At 39.7% G+C, this 17,858-nt stretch overlaps 2 protein-coding genes across 2 annotated transcripts in view; both read left to right on the forward strand.

Moving 5' to 3' along the window:
- Positions 1-17,858, forward strand: part of LOC134754273 (exonuclease 3'-5' domain-containing protein 2) — a 446,643-nt gene that overhangs the window by 247,130 nt on the left and 181,655 nt on the right. The window lies entirely within an intron of this gene.
- Positions 7,569-8,420, forward strand: LOC134754795 (uncharacterized). Its single transcript, XM_063691160.1, has 2 exons — positions 7,569-7,619; positions 7,980-8,420. Exons 1-2 carry the CDS (start codon positions 7,569-7,571, stop codon positions 8,418-8,420), a joined length of 492 nt encoding a protein of 163 aa, XP_063547230.1.

The following is a 17,858-nucleotide window of genomic DNA, read 5'->3' on the forward strand; positions in this document are numbered from 1 at the left end:
CATTAAATCATATTTTTACTCCTAGCGCCTACACTATTGAGTGGATTTCAATAAAATAGACATCAGTAGATCCATAATTGGTACAGGAGTGCTATGCAATACAAATTTACTAAAATAAATGGAGGAAAAATGTTTAGGACTTAAAATGTAACTGCAGAAACAGATTTTAGGTCTTAAATGGGGTTTAAACAATACTGACAGTAATGAAATTTGACACCTACAATTTCAGGGATCCCTGTTTGCGTGTCATAAAATTGGACCTTCGGGGACCACGGGGATGAAACGCCATCTTGAAAAGTATGTCTTTTTGGTTTTTCTGTTTTTCTCGGAATATCTGGGTTTAATGTGAATACTGTGTATGGCGAAATAAAAGCTTATTAAGTTCTACACAAAAAAGGTATAAAACACCATGTCTCTAAAACGGAGCTTTCTTTTAGAAATATGGCTCAGAAGTCAAAAGGTTATATCTACTTAATCATCTACAAAAATTTTATTTTAAGACGGGTCAGAAAAAAATACTTGTATAATTTTAAGCTTCCCTTGTAACTTGTAAGCCCTATTTATAGAAAAAGGCTTCGTTTTTGGGACATGGTGTTGTAAAACTTTTTAGTGTGAAATTTAATAAGCTTTCGTTTCGCCATTAGTATTCACATTAAACCCAGATATTCCGAGAAAAACCAAAAAAGACATACTTTTCAAGATGGCGTTTGATCCCCGTGGTCCAATTTTATGACACGCAAACAGGGATCCCTGAAATTGTAGGTGTCAAATTTCATTACTGTCACTTATAAAAACTGTAATAGATGTCATATATTAAAGAAAAAGTGACGAAGCCCTCCAGTGGTGAAGGCCGGATTTGAACCGGCGTCTTTAGCTATAGCGGCTAACGCCATGAACCCCTAGGCCACCTCGCCACTACTACTTAAAAAACACAAATCAAAATATTTATTAAAATAATTTGATTTGTTCCCAAACTTTACTGTCACTATTGTTTAAACCCCATTTAAGACCTAAAATCTGTTTTTGCAGTTACATTATTAAGTCCTAACCATTTTTCCTCTATTTATTTTAGTAAATTTGTATTGCATAGCACTCTTGTACCAATTATGGATCTACTGATGTCTATTTTATTGAAATCCACTCAATAGTTTAGGCGCCAGAAGTAAAAATATGATTTAATATTCGGCGTCCTCTCAAGGCGGCTGTATTGATTGTTCTTTAATAAAACAAGTGTAAACAGGTTGTGAAGGGCAAGAGGAATCTACCGATATGTCATTTAAAAAAAATCCGTTCAGTATAGTGTACTGATTTTCAGTATTTAAACCCATAACCCTAATACTTTCTGTTTAAGTTGCAGTCGAGTAAAATGTTGATATTGGGGTAGAACGTGTACAAATGTATAGACAAAATTGGAATTTATATTCCTCCAAGTTTCATATTAAGAGAATATCCCCTGAAAGGGTATAAGCGCTAAATCTGGATTCAGCTATTATTTTCTATAACAAGATGTATTTTTCCGCAAAGATATCTAGGACTGATTTGTGTAGAATTTAATAAGCTTTAATGTTGCCTTACACCATATTTTCATAGAGAACATATATTTAGAGTAAAACGCAAATTTCTCCAGGATGGTACAGATTTTCGAAGATGGCTGCGATTCGTCGAGGTCCCCAAATGTCAAATAGTGTGGACATGAAAAAGAGACCTTTAATTATAGTTAACGCTATCTCTACTGAGCTCGTTCACTTACCTGTACTAACAATGGCATTCTGTTAAACAAAAGAAATAATGGCTTTTGTTTAACAGAATGCCATTGTTAGTACAGATAAGTGAACGAGCTCAGTAGAGAATGTAGAGATAGCGTTAACTATAACATACATACCAAATTTCATAACTTTGGTAGGATTTCGAGGTTAGACTTAATCCGATTGTACTATTAAATATTCATCAACATCTAGATTCCGCTAGGTCAGCCGCGTAACACTTTTAGTGCAAACTTGACAATGGTAGTGGTTTATGGATAAACTGCTGCTTTAGCGCAAGATGGCGGCCAATAAAACGAATCTTGATATTGGGGTCCTATGTCTATTAGTTATTCTGTGCCTATGTGTTAAACGCGTAGTTGGAATATTATCTGGCATTAGGTGTTGTTGTACTGACATTATGCAACATAGATATGCTAGGTTTATGTAACCGCTTCACCGCCTTCGCTTCTGCCATCCCCAGATTCACTGATTATGTAGTATGATACGACTATGTACAAATGTTTTCTATAATACTTGGTGCTTTGTATTTTTTACCTTAAGAATTTATGTAACAGTTAACTTATTTGTAAGCATAATATTGTCTTCGGTTACCGCGATAGTTACTCATGAAATAAAACTATGAAAACGGATTATATCGCGTATATTGAATTTATAATACATCCCGACGTTTCGAACTCTTTACAGCGTTCGTGGTCAACGGGTGACTCACCCGACGGACGGATGTCACCCGTTGACCACGAACGCTGTAAAGAGTTCGAAACGTCGGGATGTATTATAAATTCAATATACGCGATATAATCCGTTTTCATAGTTTTATTTTATTTGTAAGCGTTAAGATATATTCGATGATTGTGCAAGATTCACTTGCTTGTTTTGGCTGTTTTGTTAGTCCTAGTCAAATTCATTATCTGATCTAAAACTATTTACCAATTAATTATGTAACTCCCACGCCAAACGTTATTAGTAGGGTACCTAGTATTTTGTATAACAAAATGTTTTTATGATGTCTTTTTTACTGTTTGTACTTATGGCTATGCTATTATTTTTAGCATGTTTTTGTCTTCATGTTTCGTGACAACATTCGTCAAATGTTTAATGACTGGTAAGGTTTAAGTCTATAATTTTGTGATATTGTAGGTACATATGGCGTTGTAGAAAAAAAATGCGCTTTTATTACTTTTCATTATATGTATGTCCCTCTATTTATTGCTTGTTGTTTTAAAATTTATAGTTTTAATAAATAAAAAATATCAAAATGTGTATTTTTTATTATAATACTTACATAACACGTTAGCTGTGAGATTTCAGATTAACTTCATCTGTGTGGTCAGTTGAAAGCATTGAGGCGAATAGGTAAATCTATAGTTTGTCAAAGGACTGTCTCATTTCAAACATAAACAGAGAGAATCATACTATCTTTGTCTTACACTAGTACTAGCACCCAAAAGAAAAGGATGAGTATAGTTTTTTTGTTCTTATTTTTACTGACAATTTGGTTTGACCAACTATAATTTTATTTTTAGTGTGTTGCCATGGTAACACATACGACTCGACCATGGAGACTATATAAAAGGAGCCAAATCTCTATGTATGAAAAGTGTCCATCAAAAAACAGTAATGAGGCGGCGCCACCATACACCGATATACTACCAAAAACAACCTACGTAATTTGGTCGGGTTATTTGTTGGTTCATGTTATACTCATGTCCCAGAGCCTAACTAGCGCCACCGTAGAAATTAGGAACTATTATTTAAAGCTGAAAGCGCTCACTTTTGCAACAATTCTGCCATAAGAGATTGGCATCCTTTCTATACCATCCATAGACTCGACTAATGACCCGTTCGAGGAATTGGGTCATTAGTGTCATTACATAGGTATCTTATGGTCATTACACTCATTACTCATGTTGTGTGTGAAATAGGCGGAGTCAGGGCTATAACCGCGAAAATCGAATTTCGCAAATTGCGGGCAATCCGGCATCTTTCTCTGTCATTAATTACGCCTTCATTGGAGTAAAAGAGAAATATCCCCGCAATTTTCGAATTTCGGTTTTCGCGGTAGGCCCAAGGTTTCATTGCAGCTTAGAGCTCTTTTCCACTGACGTCCAGTCTTTTGCGGGTACGGTTTTCTGCAGGATCCCGTTTTCTGTAGTATGCGTACAGTACCCCGCAAACAGAATGCTCGTGTGAACGTTACTATGTTAACACTTATACTACTAAAACGGGATCCTGCAGAAAACCGTACCAGCAAATAAAAACTTTTATAAAAAAAAGATAAACCGACTTCAAAAAGGATGAAATAAAATATTATCCTTTTTAGGGTTCCGTGTTTAAGTATATGCGTTACCAACTGATATGTTTGAAGTCGGTGCCAAGCCAAATTTTAAACCATATATTCATAGTGATTTTCGCGTTCGCGAGTGTTCGCCTATGTAAGACGCAGCGTACACGACGACAATAAACGAACTTTCTGTACACCTCTACACACCAAATCTAATACGTTTTGTCGTCGTATTTTTTTAAAGAGCATTTCTTACTAATTCTTGAAACAGTCATAGCACGCAAGTGTGGGATTGGGACTGAGTTATTTTCTGTCGCTTATCCAGAGGACTACATTTCAAAATATAAAACAATTCAAGGAACCTTCATGCAAAATTTCAGCTAAAGCGGTTCAGTTGTTTAGCCATGAAAAGGTAACAAAGAGGCAGACACAATTGCTTTCACGTTTATAATATTTGTACAGTTGTAATGGGATTTATAGACATAAAGCTGATTATTTTTGACTGGATACTACTTGGAGTACTTGGCTTGGCACCGACTTCAAAAATATCAGTTGGTAACGCATATACTTAAACACGGAACCCTAAAAAGGATAATATTTTATTTCATCCTTTTTGAAGTCGGTTTATCTTTTTTTTTATAAAAGTTTTTATTTTTCCATTTTTAGTTTTAAGACATTGTTAAGAGCGTGACGCATGAATAAAAAACATAATGATGTTTAACTGTAAATTCGTAAACTTTATTAAATAATCAGAATTTTCCTCGAGTCCGTCTGGGAAATCATTCCTGTCACTAAATCCATTCTCCGCCCCGCCACTGACTCAATCCCTCAAACCCGGCGATCACTCAACCTCACAGCACATCAACCCCTGATCACTGAACCCCTCGACCCTAAACCACCAACCCTTCAACCGCCATTCCCCGACCCCAGACCCCTTAACTCCTAACCCTAACCCCCAATCCCTTAACTCCCAACCCCACAGTCCCCGACCCATCAACTCACCTCCCCTCAACCCCCAACCTCAAACCCCCCAAACACTAATACCCTCTACCTTCACCTCTCAGTCTCTTTGGTTGTTTCCAACGCTACCTACATCAAAAATCATAATACACATACGAGGGAAGTTATCAGTAGCCTTACCACGAGTTTGACATTGATATATTCGCTATCGTGTGCGTAACTTACTGTTTATGCATCTCGCTCGTACTAGCATATTAGTGTACAAAGTAAGATACGAAGAATATTTAGTGTCAAACTCGTGGTTAGGCTACAGTTGCACTACATCAAATTGGTGGTTTTGGGGAGGAAATGCTTGAGTTACTTTAGAAAACACCGAAATTACCATACACGTGCCTTTAAAAATTGAGGAGTTCCCTCAATTCCTCACGGATTCCATCATCAGATCAAAACCAAAAATATTACGAAAACACCTTGGAGAGGTAACTTCTTTCAAACAGAAAAAGAATAACTCAAATCGGATCATGGGTGCCGGAGTAATCTCTGAAATCATTATCATCAAAACAATCATCATCATCAGCTCCACTTCATCAAATTGGTGGTTTTCGAGAAAAAATGCTCAAGTTGCTTAAGAAAACGACCAAATCACCATACATGTGCCTTTAAAAATTGAGGAGTTCCCTCAATTCCTCATGGATCCCATCATCAGAACAGCACCAGATTAATGTGGGACCACCTTGGAGGTAGTTCCTTTCAAACAAAAAAAGAATTGTTCAAGTCGGACCACGGGTCTCGGAGTAATCGCTGAACATCCTACATTAAAAAAATCATCATCACTATCTTCAAAACAATCATCATCATCAGGTGCAATTCATCAAATTGGTCGTTTTCGAGAGAAAATGCTCAAGTTGCTTATGAAAACACCCAAATCACCATACATGTGCCTTTAAAAATTGAGGAGTTCCCTCAATTCCTCAGGGATTCCATCATCAGATCAGAGCCAGATTAATATGGGACCAACTTGGAAGTAGCTCCTTTCGAACAAAAAAAGAATTACTCAAATCGGACCACGGGTCTCGGAATAATCGGTGAACATACATAAAAAAAAAAATAGCCACAACCGAATACAGAACCTCCTCCTTCTATGAAATTGAAGTCGGTTAAAAACTGGACGTCAGTGAGAAAGAGCTCTTAGGTACATTGCCTATTGACAAAAACTTGCACGGGCAAACAAACCACACGCATGAGCTTTAGTTTACCGTCAACCGGGTACTAATTAGGCATAAAATGTCGTTGACAATTTAATTGACTGTAATAAATAATATTTGCCATGCCGCATTATCCTCCGGCTCATTTAGCGGATATTCACTTGGTACGGATTTTGTAATGCTAATGGCAACTCGCTCCAGGCAGTCGCCGAATACCGAAGAAGATACCCAGATCGTCGTATACCTCACCATTCGACTTTTGCGGATATCCACAGACAGTTTCGGGAAAAAGGGCTTCGAAAGATTCACAGGGAAAGGACGATTAATCTAGATGTACAAACAGAGAATCGAATAATGAATTTGATTACAGAATATCCAATGTTATCGTCAAGAGCAGCACAAATAGTCAATGTTAATTAATTTACAGACTCGTATATGCTTTGGAGTAGGTACGGTCTGCATCCTTTTCATTACCTACAGGGAAGTACAAGGATTAATAAATAATGATGCTCTAGCTAGGGTTGCCTTTTGCCAAAGGATGAACCAAAAACAATACCCCGGATTTCTGAACAAAATATTATGGTCAGATGAGTCGTTGTTTACGAGGGAGGGAGTATTTATATAGTTTCCATAATCAACATATGTGGCTACAAGAAAATCCCCATGCAGAGGGAAAATTCATATATGCACCTGACCACCAAAAAATACTAATACTTTGGTACCCTAAATAAAGAAATCTCTTTCACCAAATAAAAAAATACTAAACACCAAAAAAATAAGGTCTAAAATTACAAAACTACCACCTGCTTAAATCACGACTGCACTTCAACTTGTATTCAAACACCAAAAATCATGAATGATCACCAAATATAATGAATGACCACCAAATCTAGAAGAGCAAATTAATGCGATATTTTTACCTAAATAAACCGCTATGATGACCAAAAAATGTATACATATTACCAAAGATAGATATAACTTCGTAATAGATGGATATGGATACAGTCTAAGGAAAAAATGTGCCTCGAAATTCAAGAAAATTTGATTCTCGTTCAGAGGGCGCTACTAGCTTTGGCCTACTGTCGTATAGATGGCGTTGACGGTTTCGTTTGTTATTTAACAATTTTAACGCATATAAGTGAAAGAACATGGGTCAAAATAATAAAAATAATTAATGCAAATAAAATAAAAAACATTTATCCATATTTAAATACATTTTATCGTATTTTTATAACTCTTCATTTTTAGTTTTAAATTGCGTCGACAGATGGCAGTGAATTTACTGGGGTTACAAAATTTACTATGGCAGTACCGCTCATGTATAAGTTACTCTATGATATTACCAAATAAAGTAAAATGATGCCAAAATTACTAGCCCCTCCCGCTCAACCCCCCGTACCCCGCACCGTAGGTTAGAACTGCGACCCTTACAGACACGAAATGCTACTATAAAAGTGGGTTAGGTTAGGTTAGAACTGCGACCCTTACAGAAACGAAATGCTACCAGAAAAGTGGGTTAGGTTAGAACTGCGACCCTTACAGAAACGAAATGCCAGAACAAAAGTGGGTTAGGTTAGGTTAGAACTGCGTCCCCTGGGACCTGGACGCGAGGGTCCTCGCGGCGCTGTACCAGTGGCGCGGGGAGGCGCGAGCCCGAGGTGACCCGAAAGCACCTCAGGAGGTGGCGAAGCGGCACACTGAGCTGCTAGAAGACGCGACGGAGATGTGGGTGCAACGGCTAGAGCGGCCGAAGGCTGGCTCCCACAGGCGGTACGACCAGTCCTCCGTGACTGGGTTGAAAGACGCTCCGGTGTCCTTACCTTCAGACTAACGCAGGTACTGTCGGGGCATGGCTGTTTCGGCAGATACCTGCACAAGGTTGCCCAGCGGGAACCGACACCGGAGTGTCACCAATGCGGAGCCGGCGTAGACTCGGCCCAACACACATTGGCTGAGTGCCCAGTTTTTGGCGAGGAACGGGAGGAGTTGGTCGCCCAAGTAGGGCTAGACCTTTCGCTGCCAGCCGTAGTTCAGGCCATGCTAGGCAGCGAAAGTGCGTGGGAGACTGTGCTCACGTTCTGCGAGCACGTCATGAGAGATAAGGAGGCGGCCGAGCGCGAACGGGAAGTCCAGGCCGAGGCTGACCCAATGCGCCGCCGCCGCATAGGCCGCAGACGTGCCGCTCATGAGCGGAACCTGCCGCCCTAATGAGAGCCAGTGGGCGGTGGACACGGGGGCGTCCCCGCCCATGACGCTGGCTCCCGAGATGGTAAGCGCGACCTAGTGTCCTGGAAGCGCTTCCACTGGGTAGGTCAGGGGAATAAAAAAGAGTATGGATCCTAGGCAGGATAGCCGCTGCGGGGTCGCGGACGCATTGCGTGAGCTTCCCCGTAACCCCGCAACCACAGCGGCGAGAGGACACCATGGGGTTTAGTGGGTAGTGGGGCCTCTATACAGCCCTGAGTCCCACATAATCGTCCGGGCCCGGCGGTATGCGTAAAAGCATTCCCCATGTAAAAAAAAAAAAAAAAAAAGGTTAGAACTGCGACCCTTACAGAAACAAAATGCTACTATAAAAGTGGGTTAGGTTTGGTTAGAACTGCGACCCTGACACAAACGAAATGCTACTATAAAAGTGGGTTAGGTTAGGTTAGGACTGCGACCCCCCGCGGGTTGCTCACCTTGTCGTGGTGGAGGGGCTTAGTAACCGTGGCTTGGTCACCCACGGTGAAGCGAAGAGGCAACCAGGGCCGGCCTGTTTGGGTCGCGGGCTGGCCCGAGGAGGACGCTCCAAGCAGGCTTGTTTAGCCCGCTTGTGATGCGCCGAAGGTGGACCGTCGAGGAAGAGGAGTGTCGGTATTGCGGTAAGCCGTTCTCTCTATCCTCGGCGGCCGAGGTGGAATCGCAGGGGAAGAGGAGTGATGGTATTTCGATGCGCCACTCTCCCATCCCCTGCGAACTTGGCGGGGCCGTTCCGCTGTAGCGGCGTTGGTGGGGCCGCAGAGGAAGAGGAGTGTCGGTGTTACGATCTGCCGTTCTCCCCTATTAGCCTAGACAGGAGTCCCACATAACCACTAGTTATTTCGGGTGCGGAAGAACACTTTTGTAAACCTAAACACTGTTGAAGCCGTATATTTTAACCTATGAATTTCTCTAGTACTTCACAGTTTGACTTAATTCACCGATAGATGGCGTTAGTAGTAGCGATTTTGGAAATTTAATATGGTTATTTTTGTTAGCAATTAACACTAAAATATTTGTAAAATTATTTTGAATAACGGTTATGTATTATTTTGCATGTAAAGTCATAATTTTGCAATTTGTTGTTAAATAAAATTAATTACCAAATAAGTCAAAAGATGGCACTTTGTTCCCAACGTGTATTTTCTACAACGCGGTGTTAAGATTTTTCTGGGTTTCATATAGGGTCCGAGGAACAATTAGGTCGTCAGTTCAAAATCAAATCAAGCAGTGAGTGTTATTATATACAGTGTAGTAGTGTAAATAGTAGTAAATAAAGTGGTGGTTTTATACAGTGTGGTTCTCATTTTTGGACCTTGTTCACGGTCCTTCGAGCCGGATAGACGGCTATTCGGTTCTAGGATTCGACGGCAGAGGGCGCCGTCCGGCACGGTACGGGTGCAGCCGAGTGCAGTGCCGACGTCAACCACGGCCTGACGTCGTCGGCAGCGACTTCGGGTGACGTCATCGGCAGCGGCGACATCGCGTGACGTCACGGCAGCGGCGAGTACAGTGTGACGTCAGTAGTGGTCAAGTGTGAGTGCCGGTGGTGAATTGTGAGTACTTTATTATTCATTACTGAGGTGAGGACTTAGAAAATTTCACGTGTAACTGGACTTAGGAAAATTCAATCGGATAATCTGGGACTTTGAAAAAATTCAATCCGATTGAGTTGGGACTTAGAAAATTCAGATCAGTAGCCAGGACTTAGAATATTTTATCACGGGGAACCTATGCCCGATTTAAGTTAGCTGTCAAACACTTAGAAATAAATCACGATGGAGAAACTTCTGAACGTACAGGATGATTTGCAGTCTAGAATTGGTCGCGGTTTTGAGAACTTCAAAAAATCTCCCAAAGAACGTCGTAATTCTGTTGATTATCTCAACACTAGATTGGAATTGTTAGAGGAATTATGGACTCAATTTGCACGCACGCATACGCATATTATTCAGAACAGCGAGTCAGAAGCCTTGACCCAAAGCGCATATGTTGTAAACAATGTGTATGATGATACTGAAGAAGCATATGTAACTTATAAATGCCTTGTTAAATCACTGCTTAGCAGTCTCAATCCAGCTTCTACATCTGAGACGTCAAGCATGAATGTCACCGAGCCCAGTAAGTCAACCAACAAGGCTGAGGAACGCTTCAAACTGCCCAAGATGTCAATACCAACCTTTTCTGGTCAGTATATTGAATGGGTGAGTTTCCGTGACATGTTTGTTTCATTGATCCATAGCAACAAATATCTAGATGATGTCCAGAAGATGCATTATTTAAAAGGCCAGTTAACTGGCGAAGCTGAACAGTTGTTGAGACACATTCCAATCACCAAAGATAACTACGGTACCAGTTGGGAGCAACTTGAGAAGCGATATAACAATAAGAAATATTTGTCAAATTGCATCCTGAAACGATTGTTGAGTCAGCGTAATTTGGCTACTGAATCTGCAAGTGCCCTCAAGGAGTTGTTAGATACAACCAACGAGTGTCTACATGCGCTGAAGAACTTAGGCATAGATGTTAAGAATTGGGACGTTATTATTGTGCATCTAATGTGTTTAAAGCTAGATGCTGAGTCGCGAAAGCAATGGGAAATCAAGTCAACTGAATACAACAGTGAGCTACCAACTTACGAACAATTTGAAACATTTTTGGAGACACGGTTTCGCGCATTGGAGTTTATTGACCCGAAGCTTTCTCGACCCAGCACTAGCACTTACAAGAGTTCCAATAATTCTGTAAAGGTCCATCATGTGTCCGTTGTAACAACCCCATCTTGTGCATTCTGTTCTGAAGCCCATAAAATAAGTAATTGTAAAGAGTTTGCTAAACTTGATACTGATGCTCGTCGTGGTTTTGTCCAGTCACATAGGCTTTGTTTTAACTGTCTAGGACCTCATCACTCAGTCTATGCATGCCGTCAATCGTCTAGATGCCGAATTTGCCAAAGAAAACATCATTCCTTATTGCATTCCAAAAATAGCACACCAACAACTGAGTCTCAGGAGTCTCAAGAAACAAATCACTCAGTTGTATCAAATGTGGTTGCACCTGCAACTGCATCTCACTCGTCATCTGATGATGAGTCCACCACTACCAACATTAAAAACCACTTTTCGACAGCTCATAGGTTGGTTTTATTACCAACAGCATTGGTCAATGCCATGTCGAAATCTGGTCAACTCATAACACTCAGGTGCTTTATCGACCAAGGATCAGAAGAGTCGTTTATTAAAGAGTCTGCGGTTCATTTGCTCGGGCTTTCTAGGATTCCTCACAAAAGCACAATCACGAGACTATGTGAAGATGAAGAGGAGAGTTCCCTGAACTCTAACTCGTCGGTGAAGATAACAATTACATCTCGCGTAGATCCTGATTTCAAGGTAAATGTAAATGCTTTTGTGTTAAGCAAACTCACATTGAATCTTCCAGAAAAACGAGTCAATGTTGAGTCTTGGTCCGAGCTGTCTAGTTTAGATTTAGCGGATGCAACATTCAATGAACCGGGACAAATCGACTTGCTACTTGGTGGAGAAGTCTATAGTCAAATACTCATGGGCGGTGTTCTCAAGACTCCACAGGGAGGACCCATCGCTCAGCAAACTTCCTTAGGCTGGATCATTTCCGGGCCGGTTCACTCAGGTGAGTCGGAATTACACAATAAGATCAGAGTTAACTACATTCATGTCATTGACAACGAGCTTCTGAAGAAGTCTTCAGAGCTTGAGGCTGATCCTATTGCGCCAGATCCGAAGCAAAAACACACTAAGGAAGAAGAGAAGCAAGAAGAATCTTTTGCTGCCACTACTAACCGGGGTTGTAGTGGTAGGTATTCACTCAAGTCACCCTTCCGCGAAGAAAATACACGGTGCACTGAAGGGCAACTTTATCTCGCAGGTGAACGATTCAGTTTACTCGAGACAAAAATCGAGCAAGAACCCCAGTTGAAGGAGAGGTACGTGAATAACGTCAAGGAGTACGAAGAGCTTAGCAACGTGAGAATGGTTTCGAATGAAGTGCAAACCAAACCAGAAGTTGTGTGCTTTCCCCAAAATGCTGTTACTCCATAAGACAAAAAGGTACCGATAGTCTTAGATGTATTATGTTCAGGAATTAATAGTCAGGCACAGGTAATCGAAGAAGATGCTGACTTCCAACAAAGCTTATGGCGAGATGGTCAAGACGAACTCGGAATAGCAGCGGCACCTTATCTGGCTGTCAAAGCACAGCAGCAAGTTGCACGTGTCTACGCAGAAGCCTACTCTTTGGCAGCAGACAAGGGCTGGAACTTTTATGTGAACGACCTCTTATCTGTTTGTGAGACAGTGGCTGACAAAGAACAACTGTGCAAGAATTTCAACGGATTACTGGGCAAAGCAGGATTCGAACTAGCAAAATTGAACACTTATAACAAACAACTGTTGAAGACAATGAATCATGATTCTAGAAATGAAAATGCGGAGACCAAGCTGAAGACAACTATGAAGAATTTGGATCGAATTTGGCATCAAAAAGAAGACATGTTCGAATATTCTCTTGCGGTTCAATTATCACATCTCAAGTTTTGTGTAATGAAAAGACGGATGATGGAAATATCCTGGTTTGTCAACCCGTTTGGTTGGCTAGCGCAAGTTATTATCTGGCCAAGATATTAATTCCATAAAATAAAAATAAACTCCATGTGATGTCAACCATTCTAGCTGCATGAATTCGAAGACTATCTGTAAACAGTACATCTAGTGCCTCTAACACCACAGTGCTGGACTAAACTTGAAATGTCAATAATCTCAGAAGATAGCGGTTGACTCAGAAACAAGTGCAAGATTATTAGTGACATATGTCGAGTGTCGTCGATACAAGTCTCATGACATGACACTCTTGGGCCAGCTGTTGGTGACGTGGACTTGGTCAAAAATACGGTCTTCTTGCATCTAGATGGTTGTGCGGCATTCATTCAATAAATAAAAAAAATCAGGCGCGAAAACAATATCACACGGGTAGTCAGTTTGAATAAACACATAAAAAATAGCTGTTTCCTTCTTATTAAGTATTGTTATTGAAATTGTTTTCTTTTGTTATTTAATCTCAATCTTATTGTTTTATGTAAATGCAAAGGGCACGTTATTTTTGGGTTCAAGTTATCACTTGCCTTTGCTTTTATTTGTTATGTTATGCCATGGTGGGCGGAGTTAAGAACAAACTGCTTTTTGTTCTTGGTGGGCGGAATGTTGAAGCCGTATATTTTAACCTTTGATTTTCTCTAGTACTTCACAGTTTGACTTAATTCACCGATAGATGGCGTTAGTAGTAGCGATTTTGGAAATTTAATATGGTTATTTTTGTTAGCAATTAACACAAAATATTTGTAAAATTATTTTGAATAACGGTTATGTATTATTTTGCATCTAAAGTCATAATTTTGCAATTTGTTGTTAAATAAAATTAATTACCAAATAAGTCAAAAGATGGCACTTTGTTCCCAACGTGTATTTTCTACAACGCGGTGTTAAGATTTTTCTGGGTTTCATATAGGGTCCGAGGAACAATTAGGTCGTCAGTTCAAAATCAAATCAAGCAGTGAGTGTTATTATACAGTGTAGTAGTGTAAATAGTAGTAAATAAAGTGGTGGTTTTATACAGTGTGGTGCTCATTTTTGGACCTTGTTCAACACTGAAATCCGATTAAGATTAAATCTTTGTGCTGAAAACGATGGTACACACTTTGAAAACCTAATTCATTAAATAAATAAAAATACACTCGCTCAGTAAATGTGGAATTGCACGCAGGCTTCGCGGGACCTATAGCGGAAGCCGCTCGACCCCAATTTCAAAGGAATACCGCAAATCGATGTACAGGTTAGCCATTTGGCACACACATACTAGAGGCCAAAACAAAATTTTTGACCCGCAGTTCTTAAAAAAATTTCGCTGCGGGGAGTGGTAAACATTTTTTTTTTGTATGGAAAAAAAATTTTTTTCCCAAAACCTATCGAGTGTGGTATCATACGAAAGGACTTTTTGAGACGATTCTAAAAATATATCACATTACTACATTTCGGGCATTATTTTAAATTAAAACAAAAAGAATTTTCGAAACATACCAAGTTTGGGCTCCTCCAGACACGATATGGCTGATTTTTTTTTGTACAATATACCACAAATGATACGTGATATCCTCATGTCTAACCCCAAGAAAGCAATTTTGAAAATAATATCATTAGCAATTTTTTTTAAATTTTAAAATTTTACAAAGTGACACAGTTCTACTTCAATACCTATTTCACGAGACTTATGGAACTATACTGCAGATACGGTACATATTAATCATATACCACAGAAATGGAGGGAAGTGAAAGTGATTTTCCTACCAAAACCAGGAAAAACCGATTATTCAGATCCTAAGTCTTTCAGACCAATCAGCCTTACGTCCTTCATGCTAAAACACTAGCAAGACTACTTATGTGACAGAGAACTGAAGGACACGGCTCTAAAAAACATAGAAATCCATCCAAACCAACACGCCTACAGTCAAGGTAAATCAACTGACTCAGCTCTCCGTGCTGTAGTAAGCAACATAGAGAATGCGTTAGCGAGGAAAAACTCCTGTCTAGGCACCTTCATCGACATAGAGGGAGCCTTTGACAAGACCAATTTCAGCAGCATTCAACAAGCATTACATAGACATGGAACCAATCCGCTCATAATCGAATGGATAATGAATATGCTAAGACAGAGAATAATAAGACTAACAGAAAATCAAAATCACCAGGCACTAGTCATGAGAGGATGCCCCCAGGGAGGAGTACTCTCACCATTGCTTTGGAACCTGGTTGTAAACGATTTAATAACAAAACTAAACAGCAAACACTTTATGACTATGGGGTACGCAGATGACTTAGTAATACTAATCAGCGGCCTAGTAATAAGCACACTGTGTGATCTCACACAGACAGCACTGAAAATAGTAGAGAAATGGTGCAAGGAGAATGACCTATCGGTAAACCCAAAAAAGACCGACACAATAGGCTATTTGACTAATTTTTGAAAATGGGGTTAATTGATTGTTTATGACTTAATAATTACACTACATTGATATTTCCGTGAAATTTCCTGTATTAAATATTTTAAAAAAACAATGTTAAAGTTTATTATTTTGAACGCGCCCTAAACGCTGTTTTTGCAAAGGGGCTAATCACGTGACACGTGTGACGTCACACGCGAGTAAACTCAGTCAATGACCTTAGTAAATGTTATGGTTTATGTGCATTGAATTGATTATTTCACTGTAAAATGGTATATAAATGGTGTATAGTGCCGCAATGTTCAAGTACAACTATAAAAAATCCAGATAAATTGTTTGTTTCCGTTCCAACGAATCCCAAAAAAAGAAAAATGTGGTTAAAACTAGCGCGAAGAGACCCAAAGAGCATTTTAGCGCATACAAATGTTTTTATGTGTGAAGACCACTTCGATGTAAGTAATATTTAACTGTAAATAAATATGGTAGTTAAAGCAGCGGATTTTGTTGTATTTAACGAAACAAGATCTAGGTATTTAATGTATTACTACATAACCTCATAACATAGCTCTTTCAGCATTAGTAGGTAGTTATATAGTAGCATACTTTTTCTTTCAAACTAAAGTGCAGTATGGAGATACTATTCTCGTCATCGTATTCTATATATATATCGTCGTCGTATTCGTATCATCGAAATCGAAATGTTCGTAAATAAACAATTTCTACGTATACTCACACAGCTGTTTTTACATTTCTATGTTCCGCAGCATAGTAATCTGGATTATCTTTAAAGAAAAGTGCAACCATTAATGCGTCTATGTCTGGTACGTTGCCGCTATCAGCTTTCACATATTTCGGCTCCATTTTGAGATTCTTATGAATATTGTGCTACTAGATGTACGGATAAATCGGAATATATCAGAAAACTGTGGAACAATAACTAAAATTAACTAAATACAAATAAAACAGTTAAAACACTCAAGGCAATCAAGAATGTTTACCCGCGTGTGACGTCATCCGAGCGTTGACCAATCACAGAGCGTTCACGTCCCTGATGAAATTTCAAAAAATATTAAATTTTCTTTCGTTTATTTTCCAAAAACTAAACATAATTTACATTCAAATATAGTGAAATATACTTTATTAGTTTATTATCTTTCAGGATGACAGCAATTCGTTATATATTTTTAATGTTGTCAAATACCCTATTCTCTTCACCCATAAACGAAAACTAGGTACATACGAAATGCCAACACTTTTTGGCACAAAACTGACACTTTCAAAGGATGTAAAGTACCTAGGCATAATCCTGGACGATAAACTGAACTGGAACAAACACCTGGACAATAAACTGAACAAAGCAACAGTAGCCTTTTGGCAATGCCGGAGAATGGTGGGCAAAAGATGCTTGCCCCTCACATTATACTGTGGCTGTACAAAATGGTAATAATGCCAATGATCAGCTACGGCGCGGTTGTATGGTGGCCCCGCACCCAGCTAACCACAGTAATAGTCAAACTAAATCAAACACAAAGACTAGCATGTGTGGCTGCAACGGGCTGCATGAGAACTACTCCGACTGCGGCCCTAGTAATAATGCTAGGACTCCTGCCACTACACACATACATACAGGAAGAAGCGGCTGCACCAGCTCTTCGCTTGAAAAATCTAAACCTTACGAGTATGGACATCTTTCAGCTCATCGCACAAGAAGATCTATGAAAATACGATCTCAAAACTGCCCATGCTGGAAGCTCCTATCGACAAAATACCAAAAACTATGATCTTCTGGAGAGATTACGCCATATCGTTAATAGAAGATCCGAAAGAAGGACTAAACCAAACAAACCTAAGAATATTCACAGATGGCTCAAAAACAAACGAAGGGACAGGATGTGGTGTCTTCTCAGAGGACCTGAACATACACATCACAAAACCCCTTGGTGAACACAATACGGTATTCCAAGCTGAATGTGTAGGAATAATAGAAGCTTGCAATGCTATTACAAGACGACAAGTGAATCACGAAACCATACTAATTCTGTCAGACAGTAAATCGGTACTACAAGCGCTACGCAGCGACAAACTTACCTCAGAGCTTATACTTGAATGTCATCGGAGCCTCACTGAAGTGAGCAAAGAAGGCAACAAAGTAACAGTACAATGGATAAAGGGGCATAGTGGATCAAGAGGAAACGATGCAGCGGATGAACTGGCCAGGAAAGGTTCAGAAATATGGACCCGAGCCAATTATGCCCCTACCAATATCCTACATACACAACCAGCTAGAACAACATCACAGACAACTGCACAACAAATACTGGAATGAAATGAAGACATGCAGGCAAACCAAAGAAATTCTACCGGAACTGAACCACAAG

Source organism: Cydia strobilella, chromosome Z (genome assembly GCF_947568885.1).
Source record: "Cydia strobilella chromosome Z, ilCydStro3.1, whole genome shotgun sequence".
Taxonomy (NCBI): Eukaryota; Metazoa; Arthropoda; class Insecta; order Lepidoptera; family Tortricidae; genus Cydia; species Cydia strobilella.